The sequence below is a fragment of the Dermacentor variabilis genome, chromosome 5 (genome assembly GCF_050947875.1).
Source record: "Dermacentor variabilis isolate Ectoservices chromosome 5, ASM5094787v1, whole genome shotgun sequence".
Classification (NCBI taxonomy): domain Eukaryota; kingdom Metazoa; phylum Arthropoda; class Arachnida; order Ixodida; family Ixodidae; genus Dermacentor; species Dermacentor variabilis.
In genome coordinates this window covers 507,731-518,874 of record NC_134572.1, presented here as the reverse complement: position 1 = coordinate 518,874, position 11,144 = coordinate 507,731, and the positions used below count along the sequence as shown (strand labels likewise).

The window sequence follows — 11,144 nt, the reverse complement described above, 5'->3', positions numbered from 1 at the left end:
TCCATAGTGGCGGCACTGTCATCGCAGCACCCGGCATGGTTTACCATTAACTTGCAGGTCGTGAAGATATGGGCTTAAAAGTTCCATATTTTCGTCTTTTTCATCCACGTAGGAGAAAACTACACTAGGCTCCCCGCAGTTTACAGCGATATGTCCTAGTTTGTGGCACTTATAGCAGCGGATCGGTCTAAAAGGTTCGATTGTTCTTTTCTATTCTTTTTGTGCGCTTTGCCCGTTTGTTCTCCTCGCCCTTTCCTGATGTCTTTTCCTCTACGTCTACAGACTCCGGTCGTCTAGTCTGCGAACCCTTTTTGAACGTAAATGGTTTCCGCGGTCCATTCCGACCATCCCAATTTCCTTCCCCGGCGTTCAGCTTTCTACGCGTTGCGTACTCCTCAGCCGCCCTTTCCACAGTGTTTACGTTTCCTCTGTCTTGCACCCACAGCTTCACAGATTGTGGGATGCTTTTGCATTACACATGCATTCAATAATCATGTCTCTGCTCTCTTACGTTTTCGCGCTTTTCCACCACTCGACTAGGTTGGCCTTTAAGCTGTATGCAAACTCCGGATACCCCTAGCTATCCTTCTTGCCCATGCTTCTAAACCTTTGCCGGAAAGCTTCGGCTGAAAGGCGGTACTTCTTCAAAAGATTAGTCTTAACCTTCGCGTAATCATATGCATCTTGTGCAGTGTCTGGCGCTTACTTCCGCAGCCTCACACGGCAACATAGACAGCAGCCGATGTGGCCATGTACTCGGAGCGAAGTTCATCATCTCGCCAGTCCCTTCAAAATTTCGTACGAACAAGCATATGCCGTTCCCGACCTCAAATGGCTTTAACAGCCTGTCCACGCGGTATGATTCTGCCTCACTTGATCGTTCCAGAGCCCCTTCACTTCCTTATAAGACAACTCCAAACGTTTTCTTTCAAGGTCAAGTTACATTTTTCTTAACTCGCGATCTTTCTCACATTCCTCTCTGTCCCGTTCTTCTCTCTCTCTGTCCCGTTTCTCTCTTTTCCTAAAAAGTTCTAACCCAATTTCAATGTCCTCCTCACTAGCCTGTTCGAAAATCAGCTTCAATAATTCCCATTTTAGCATTTCCTTGTGTACCTCTAGGCCCAGTGCCTCACCAACAATCAACAGTTCGTCTCTTAGCAGTATCCTAAACTTCATGATTGCTCCTTTACTCCTTAGTCCTGCTCGCTAAACCTACGTAGGTAAATACAACCTAGCGAACAATCAACAATCCAGCTTCCTTACTGTTCTAAATAGAACAACCATAAAATGAAGCCTATAGAGTCAAAGCAAGAACCAAGCACTCACCGCAGACACAGCACCACGTCGCAAAGTCCGTCTCACCGCTGCCAGCCAGTTGTAAGACTTGGGATCGGACATGAATTGGGTGGTAGCTGGCCCATGCCGTCGTCCGACTCATCCACGCTAAGGACGTTGTTGAAGGGAGGGACTTGTTCTCATCGAGAACGAGGAATATGGGATTTATTTACAATATCTCATGAAGGGTGGATAACGTTACATTTCATCACTCTAGTATGACTGAAAAAGAAAAGCACACCGAACAGCCGGAACAGCAATATCCCACTATTGTTATGCTTCACCGCAATACAGTTGCGTATGCTTCACCGCATGGTGCAATTGTACAAAGGCAAAACTAACTTTCGGAAACCGGCTTTATGCAACGCATTGTGCTTTCCGAGCGTCGAAGCCATGGAATCGCGATGACCACAAAGGCGGAGTCGGTGCCATTGCTAACAGCGGCAATTTTTTCAATGAAAAACACGGCACCGAACAGCAAGAAGCTTAATAGCGAATGTCGAAGAAGCTGGGCCTAGCGTTGCGGCAGTGGTGGTGGCTACGGCTGCCATCGGATCTGCGTGCGAGAGCGCCGGTTCGAGGCTGCGTGGCAATCAAAACGGCAGCGGTGGTGGCTTTGATTGACGCCGTTTCGGGCCTTCGGTCACGGCAAAAAGTCCGGAAAATCGGACGGCGAAGGGTTCTTGCGTCCAAAATTTCAGATACGTTTTCAGAGACGATCTATGGAATACGTCGTGGTGCCGCGAAGCCGTCCGAATTATCGGGCATCCGGAAAGTCGGCCATTGACTGTACGCTGGCAACTCCTCCAGCCGATGACACGGCGTCAAAGACAATTCGTTGCGATTCCTCTTTCTTACTCGAGCCAGCATTACAGCGACTTTCGTTCCCTTTCAATAAAATTACAGCTAATTTTCCCTGATAGAAGCACCAATTCCCTGACTTTTCCGTGAGTACTTCCAGACTACTCAAAATCCCTGAGAATTCCCGGTTTTCTCGGTTGCTAGACACCCTGTTGCCTTGGTGCCTTGCCTCCCACTTCAGTTGCTGCCGCTGAAGCCAACCTAGTTACGGTTTCATTCAGCACCTCTATGTAATCTTCATCTCTGTTCTAAGGCTGCATATTTCTTTGCGAGTACCAACCTGAATTTGTCTGCTTTTGCCCTTAATGCCTCTAGGTAGACCTGTTTCTTCTTTACCAATTTCACTCTTTCTCTGTTCAAACTGGGGTGAATCCTAGCCCTCACTAACCTAGACCACTGCACTTTACCTAACACTTCTACATCCTGCACTATGCTGGGATTAGTAGAAAGTATGAAATCAATTTCATTTCTCGTTTCCCCATTAGGGCTTTTCCAAGTCCACTTTCTGTAGCTACGCTTCCTGAAAAAGGTGTTCATTATTAGAAGCTTATTCCTTTCTGCAAATTCTACCAGCATCTCTCCTCTAGCATTCCTAGAATCAACGCCCTAGTTGCCAATTGCTTGTTCACCAGCCTACTTTTCACCCACCTTTGCAGTGAACTCGCCCATTACTACAGTATACTGAGTTCGCACTTTTCTCGTCGCTAATTCAACATCTTCATAAAACTGATCTACTTCAACATCAACCTGACTAGATGTTGGAGCGTAGGCTTGTACTGCCTTTAATCTATACCTCTTATTAAAGGGACACTAAAGTGAAAAATCATTTTTTCTGAATCAGTAAATTACCGTTCTACAACACCAAAAACACTGCTCCTACAACGATAAGACGTTTGGTAATCCAGAAAAAGTGCAAGAACGAAATACGAGTGGCAACGCCTACATAAGTTCCCGCACCTGGGGGCTGTGACGTCTTGGATTTTGATGGCATCTCCTAGGGCCTACTAATTATACATAGCGGTACGGATTGACTACATCGTGTTCTAAAGGAACCAAATATTAAACATGGCAAGTTTCGGGAACCTTTATTCAGCCAACACGGCCCAAATGCGAAAACATACTTTGGAATCCCTGACGTCAAGCTGACATACTGGCGCTGGGGTTTTGGCGTGAAATTCAAATACTGATACTTGGACCTTCATTTTCTCATCTAATAATCAAACTATTTTTTTTATATGATTGCCTGCAGGGTTCTCAAACAATGCTTCCTTAGTCTAAACTGATTTATTGTTTCACTTTAGTGTCCCTTTAAGTTTGATTACGACTACAGCTACCCTCTCACTAATGCTGTAGAATTCGTGAATGTTGCCGCTATGTCCTTATGGCTTAGGAATCCTACCTCGTGTTGCTTCTTATCTGGGAGACCTCTATAGCAGAGGACGTGTCCATTATTCAGCAATGTATAAGCCTCACCAGTTCTTCTAATCTCGCTAAGGCCGGTGATATCCCAAACAATGTCTGATAGTTCGTCAAAGAGTCCCGCTAAGCCAGCCTCACTCAAGAGAGTTCGTCAACTAAAGTTTCCATTGGCGGCCTGTTCAGACCCAAAAATTCTTAGCACCCTCTGCTGCGTTACAGGTCTGACCGCCGCCTTGGTCAGGTGCTCCGCAGCTGCTGGGGACTGAGGGCCATGGGTTAATTGTATGAATCATTTGGGAGGTAGTGGCCGAATACTGTACCAGGGAGGCCAATTCCTGTTCTGGTGAGGGAGTGTCTTTGTTGAAGCTTAGCGGGCCTTCCTAATTTGGTTGTACCTGGATTAGTATAGCCCTACTCGCTCTCAGCATCTTTTGCCGGTGTCAGGCATCACTCCAAACCCATTTCTGCAGATGTTGTACACTGGAGGAGGTGAATTTCAACCTCACCATCATCAAATTAAAGAAAGAACCACCTTATAGGATTCGAACTTCCGACTATGGCAACCGAGCATTCAACATAGCTCAGTCAGATAATCCCATAGGCGGCAAGGCTACATTATCGTCGACAAGTACAGCCCAGAGGGCCCTACGTGCCTAAAAACTTTTGATTTTTCCACGGTGTATTTTCCTGATCGTGATGGGTAACTCAATATAGAATGATTTCTAAACGGTTCTGGCCTAGTAGTTCTGGAATCTCACGTGTGTAGGCGGCTGTGAACTCGGCTAGGCAAACCATACAAGCGTACCGATGACCTTTCACCATTGCGAATGCATGCTCGTGATGTACAGGAGTACAAACGAAAACCCGCGAAAACGAATATAAGTGCAAATGTAGAAGAAATAAATGGACGCAAACTACAACCTTTTCTTTTTTTACTTGATGAAAATCTTTATTTGAACTTTGCAACTGTCGTTGTTACATCGCGTGCCCTAAATAATTTACAATAAACAGCTTTCCTATGGCCAGTTTCGATGTCCTTTTCCCAGGATCTGTATATGTGTCGTGACGTCATGACGCTGAAGGTGTGGTCACATGAAAGCAGGCCATCGTTACATTTTGGAATTACTCCAGCTCATTCGGCCATCCACAATGCTGCCACTTATTGCGTGGCCCGATAGAGCAGCATGATGGGCGGCCGAGCAGGTGCCATAACGTCACACCGTGCTGCTCTCACGTGACGACCATCTGTGTCATGACGTCACAACACATACATCACCTAACCAAGCTTGGCCATAGAAAAGCTGTTATAATATATTTAGGGAATTCTGAGGCCTGCATACTTTTTCTAGGGTTTTGAGTTGCAGGACTGTCACATGATGCAAAAAATTAAGATAATGTCAGCACCCCTTTAAGTTACAGCAAGTTGAGTAGAGTATTTACGTACAGAGCAAAATGCATACAAGCCTGCCACTGTGTGACATGCTTTTTCTATGGAGTTCTGCACATCTGAATGATTGAGTGAGTTTAAGAAATGTCTTATTTTTGAAGAGATGGCTCTTTTACCTAATACAAGGAAAGGAGAAGCTGCACTATGAGGAGCAGGATCTTCAACTGGTGTAGAAGCCTGGATTCTCTTGCAAAAGCCTGGATATAAAAACTAGGGATGTGCACGAATTGAATATAGTTCCTGCAATTCGATTTGAACTCCATGAAAGGTTTAATATTTAACAGCTTTTGATATTCCAAGTTTACAAGGCAAGCACAGATACAAATGATAACTGTGTGGTAGGTCTAAGAGTCTGCTGTTAGCCTTTATCTCAACTTAGCTGGTAGTGCTTACCCATTTGTGCAAGTTGTTTCAGAGAACGTTAATTTTTCAAATGCTTCCCATTCATATGAGCTATGAAAGTCCGTTGTATTCAATCGAAATCAACAGTTTCATGATATTGGAGCATCTGGCCCTTGGAAAAACTGATATAACGAGAGTGTTGGTCTGCTGCCATTTCTCAGCGAAGCTACACAACAGATTTCGTAAAAGGTAGTCAAAGCTATGGATGAGTGAGCATGTGTCTTCCAAGACCCACTATCGTCATCTTCTTGCCTGCAGTACATTGACAACGAAAATTACATTTCCACATGCTACTCATTTGAAGTCCTTTCCTTAAGTAATCTAGCTGTTCTGCACCTCAAGAGTTTAGCAGCGAGCAATGCACTGTTTGAGCAGTATCAGTTTAAAATTATGCACCGACACTCCACAGAGTTTACGTCTATTGCTTCTTTTATTTCACTTAGTATTTCCAGCTTCATTGTAATGTCAACCTATTAGCGATGTGTTAATGTACATGACGCACTTTTCAGGTGCATCCAAAATTGTCGCGGACCAGTGCTGTCTGGTGTGCCTTGAGCCCGCCGTCAACTTCACGGCAGGGGAGACCCAGGTCGTCGCACAGCATCTGCACATATGCCAGTTCCTCCTTGCTGAAGTCGTCAACGAACGGTAGCTCGGTGCCAGGTTCTGCAGCAGCCAGTGCCTCGACTGCCTTGCGGATCATGTGACGGGTGAGTGGCTCCACAGCCTGTTCAGTGGTCAGGCGCAGGCGCCTCCGGTTGGCCTTGCGCTCCTCACAGGCTCTGCTGTCAGTCCCCAGTGCACGCATCATGTCGCTGCTCGAAAAGGACGGATCATGTGATCATCTTTTCATCCAAAAATGTGTCTTGGTGCGTGACATGCCTCAAAGCATTTCCTACAGCAGAAATGGCACTCAAAAATTGAAGGCACCTGGTGGTGTGACATCTCCATAGTGAAATTACCGCATGCACCAACAGCCCTCTTTAATCGCAGTACCAGTTTCAGAATGACCAAAAGGCCCCCATTTTTCATGACTCGGCATGTGCATTAGAGATTCTCGTCTCCTACAGGTAAAAAGAAAGTATGATGCATCATGTCCCCAAAACTACGCCTGGATTGGGAGCCAACATGCTGCTAACAAATGCAGTATTGAGAAAGCATATCCCACACAGCCTTTCCCCTTTTTTTTTCATCAACAGCTCTTTCTTTACGATCAACTAACAATTCTCATTTGGCTAGCTTCTTGTTAATCCTTTGCGGCACTCTGTCCACAGTTGTGCATACTAAGTCGATATATCAGAATCATATGTACTAATGTCAACGACGACTTCTATGGAGGGGGTGTTCAAATACTGATTTCCCCTTCAAATTTAATACAGTAGATTTCTGTTATTTGACTTTGTTCAATTCGATTTATCAGTTAATTCAACCCTAACTGAAGGTCCTGGCTTGGCACCCAGGCATTTCTATGGACCCACAGTTTCGTTATTTTGATCCTAAAATTTGACTTCGCTGGATAATTTAAACTTGACCAGTCAGCACGCATGCGCCTGACCCATATGGTGACTCCGATAGTGACTCCTTTAGTGGCAGTGTCTGTCTCGGTGGACCTTAGAGGACAGTGAATGCGTTGAACATACGTAATCTCCCATCAAAAATATTTATTTCCAGCCTGCCCCAGGAAGATTTTCAAGCAATAACCATAGCTCACAATGTCTGATCACCGCATTTACCAGATTTTAATGCACACTTTTCTTTCAAGAAAATTTGGCCGGAAACTGCCCTGCTTGGTGCAATCAAATACAAAATTAAAACAACAGTCGTGGTGTCTGTATGCTTTACTGCATAACAAAAATTTACTGCAGTGAAACTAACCTTAAAATCTTGGCAGCCAAGCTGACTTTTGCAAACTGGCCACCATTGTTCAAAACATTAATAATTAGACTCTCACCCATATGTCTTGCTAAAAAATTGGGCGCACGTTAGATTTGTACTTTGTTTAGGAGCGTTAATGTCATTTCTATGTTAGTTTTCTACTTCGGACACATAGAAAGTGGGCGGGCATTTGAGTTGAAGGCGTGTTAGACTCGACCAAATATACTGCCAAATGAATCGGCAGCGTGTTGTGGGTTTTATTTTTCAGCATCTTGTTTAATTTGAGCCACCGGATAATTAATCAATTTCATTGGTCCCGTCAGGGTCATATTAACAGAAGTTGACTGTACGAATATTCGAGAAGAACTGCCATCGAACACCAAATATTTTCTCATTTCTAAACAAGGCAAAGTATAAAGTCAGCATGGGGTTCATTTTGTGTGAAAGGCTTGTTCACAATATTTGATACATACATGTAATGTCATTCACAACTGAACATTGGTTCAACTGAGGAGCTTATACAACTGCATTCAGTTATATCATGCACCATAACAATAGTAATCTGATACATGGCAAGCACAATGTTCATTGAAGGAGATAATTGTGCACTACTACAGCACTGTGGTATAGGGAGTTAACAGGTCCTGCCCCCTGGTGGGTGACCTTGATCATTTGAGAGCTGTGATGCAACTTGGTGTAAGTAGACGGAGATTAAATAAACATCATTGTAGGTACATGTGCAAATACATTCTGATATAGTAGAGACAGACTATTATATAGCATACGACAAGCACCACATTGTTCTAATGGTATGCACACATAGCAACTACCCAAGTAATGAATTGTTTCACTTGAATCAAGACAGCAGATTCAAAGATTGCTTATAAGCAAGGCATTGTTATTGAGTGAAGGAATGCAGGCCAATTGGTATTGGGGTTGAGCTCCACCACTGGAAAAGCTTGCACCATCGTCGGCGTGTAGTGGCATGAGGGATCACGTGGACACATCAGCCGCGTCGACTGCTTCGGAAGTGCCAAAGCAAGCTGAAAATGGAAGTTGAAAGTCCCACCTGCACTGCAGTTCTGATTAAGCAGTGAGGCTTTGCCGCCTTGAGTATCTGCTTGACAACATTCGAAAGCACTATATAATAGGTAGTGGCTGCCTTTGGAGGCATGCAGCATGGTAGACTACTGCTCGGTGCCACGGTACCAGATGTACGCAACGAAGCCCGGTGTCAGCCTTATTCCCATGTAGTTGCAGGGCAAGAAGCTGTGTGTAGTTTGGCTCGCCTAACTGAGAACCGGCAAACAGCCATCAGCTACAACACGGGTATGCAGCAAGCACAGATGCGAGGAAGATTTCTGCTACGGCGTCGGGACTGTGATGTTCGGTGAATAGCATAAGACGCGCACTGAGACGCTTGTCCGCGCCCACTGTCCAGCCAATGTCGTGACACTTTGGTCTATGAACTTGTTGATGCTAGATACTGGCAAGTTCACTGGAATGAAAAGGGAGCGGTAAGAAGCACATTAAAAAAAAGGCATGGTATATGGTCGTGTTTGTGTTAAGAATTAATGTACTGTATTACAAAAAAGAAGCAGTGGGAAATCGCACACTGAGAAGACCAACAAACATACAGTGCGACGCAACTTGAGAAATAATATTGAAATGTCCAAAAATTTAGAAGAAAAAATGTGATTGAATCGTTGCGACGGCACATCACAGTTGTCGTAGGTGTCGAAGTCTCTATAACAAAATTATTTTTGAACAGCTCTGACAGTGCTTATGCAGCAATGATTGCTTGTGTACTGTCAAATGCTCTGCTTGGGAGCACTTCGGCGCCAGTTCTGTGCCAATACGGAGGAAGAAGTTGGCGTTCGTGTGTGTCTCACTCTGTTAGTTTTTCGGGCTGTGGCTGCCTTGTGTTAGTGGCCCTTTTCCAGAGGCCGTGCCCATGCTGCTGAGATGAACACGTCTGTTACAGCTCATACTCTGTGGCCTAAAGCTCACGGCATGGTGTGAAACGGACATGCATGCAGATGTGCAGTCGGTTGCTGCGAACCCATGCGATCGCTGCATTGAGGCTTCATTCTGTTATGCTCTATTCAGTTACACAGACAGCCCACTACAAGAACATATTTCCCATAGCTTGCTCTCAGCATTTGCCTACCTTTCACGTAAGAAGCCGATTCGGGAGACTCCATCGCGGCAACCGCATGCAGTGGCGTTCACTGTACGTATTCAGTAAATAGATAGTGTCTGTCAAGGATACTGTGCTTTCAGTTTGCCCAAGATTATTATTTTGACAGTAAAAAAACTTCCCTCGTTTTGGGAATACTTACAGAAACGTCCAGGAGGGCTGCCGTGAGGTGTTTTCATTGAGTGCCGTAAGACAAATCTATGAGGAGCGCGCCACATTATCCCTCATACTACGCAAGCGAGGCGCTTCCGACAGACGGCGACTCCACAAGTCCTTGCCCCCTATAGCATTGTCAGGTACAAAATAGCGCAACAAAAAGGACAGACAGCAAGACGAAACAACACAAGCGTTAATTTGCAACCAAATTAATGTACAATGGGAAACCTTGGCTTTGTCAAACCATCATACACACATACATCAAGTCTTCTGGCAGATTTCCTTTTTTTTTCTGTCTAGTAGTAGAAGTCACTGCTGCAGTGATATCAGCATATTATTTTCAGTAACACACTTTCACCGAAAGGGGAATAAAATATACACTTTTATTGCACTCCCCCCCCCCCTTTTTCCCCCCAGTGATAACATCTGACAGGCAGCTGATTGAACGTGAGAGTTAGGTCATGCCACAGAATCAGGGTCCTTACCACCTCAGAAGATAGAGACATCCTTTTTACATCAAAACCACGGAAGGTGCACTTACACAAATATCACAACCTAGCTTTTCTATTTCAGCTGCCTCCAATATTTCCCATTGCCATCTTTTATCAGCACAATGTAAAACATTGAGTCTCGTGGTATGGGGGGCGACAGCCCCAAAAATTGCAGTGCGAGGCCAAATGGTGCTCCTCAAGTTATGGTCTAGGAGGCGGCCTGTTTCCTTAGCTCGTCATTCAGGCAAGCTGGCAAGCAGGCTGACATATACACATCCATAGATGATTAGGTATTTTTCAGCCAGACAGAGCATTGCCTGAACAACAGTTTAAGAGAACATGCCGCCTCCTTGACGTATTGTTTAATTCAACCGATTTCGTCAGTCCAGTTACGGTCAAATTAACAGAAGTAGACTATTTATATACAATTTAACCCAATTATACGGCTTTCATAGATTATGAAAATTCATTTGATTCAGTAGAGATACCAGCAGTAATATAGGCATTACCTAATCAAGGAGCACAGGAAGCATACATGAATATCTTCAGAAATATCTACAGATTCCACAGTTACCTTGGTTTTCCACAAGAAAACTAGAAAGTTACCTATCAAGAAAGGGGTCAGGCAAGGACGCACAATCTCTCCAATGCTATTCAGTGCATCCTTTGAAGAAGTACTATATTCAAGTTATTAAACTGGGAAAGCTTAGGAGTGAGGATCAACAGCACATATCTCAGCAACCTTCAGTTCGCAAATGACATTGTCCTGTTCAGCAACACTGCAGACGAATTACAACAAATGATTGAGGACCTTAACAGAGAGAGTGCCACAGTGGGGTCGAATATTAATATGCAGACGACAAAGATAATGTTGAATAGCCTGGCAAGGGAACTAGAGTTCAGGAACACCAGTCAGCCTCTACCGTCTGTAAAGGAGGACGTTTATCTAGGTAAATTA

At 44.5% G+C, this 11,144-nt stretch overlaps 1 protein-coding gene across 2 annotated transcripts in view; it reads right to left on the bottom strand.

The window, feature by feature from the left end:
* Positions 1 to 5,875: 5,875 nt before the first annotated feature.
* The window catches only part of LOC142582167 (inactive peptidyl-prolyl cis-trans isomerase FKBP6-like), a 72,504-nt gene continuing 67,235 nt past the window's right edge, over positions 5,876 to 11,144 (bottom strand). For both annotated transcript variants that reach the window (XM_075691562.1, XM_075691561.1), the window contains one exon: positions 5,876 to 6,279. In XM_075691562.1, coding sequence (XP_075547677.1) covers positions 5,970 to 6,279 — 310 coding nt within the window. In that variant the 3' untranslated portion in view covers positions 5,876 to 5,969. The remainder of the gene's footprint in view (positions 6,280 to 11,144) is intronic.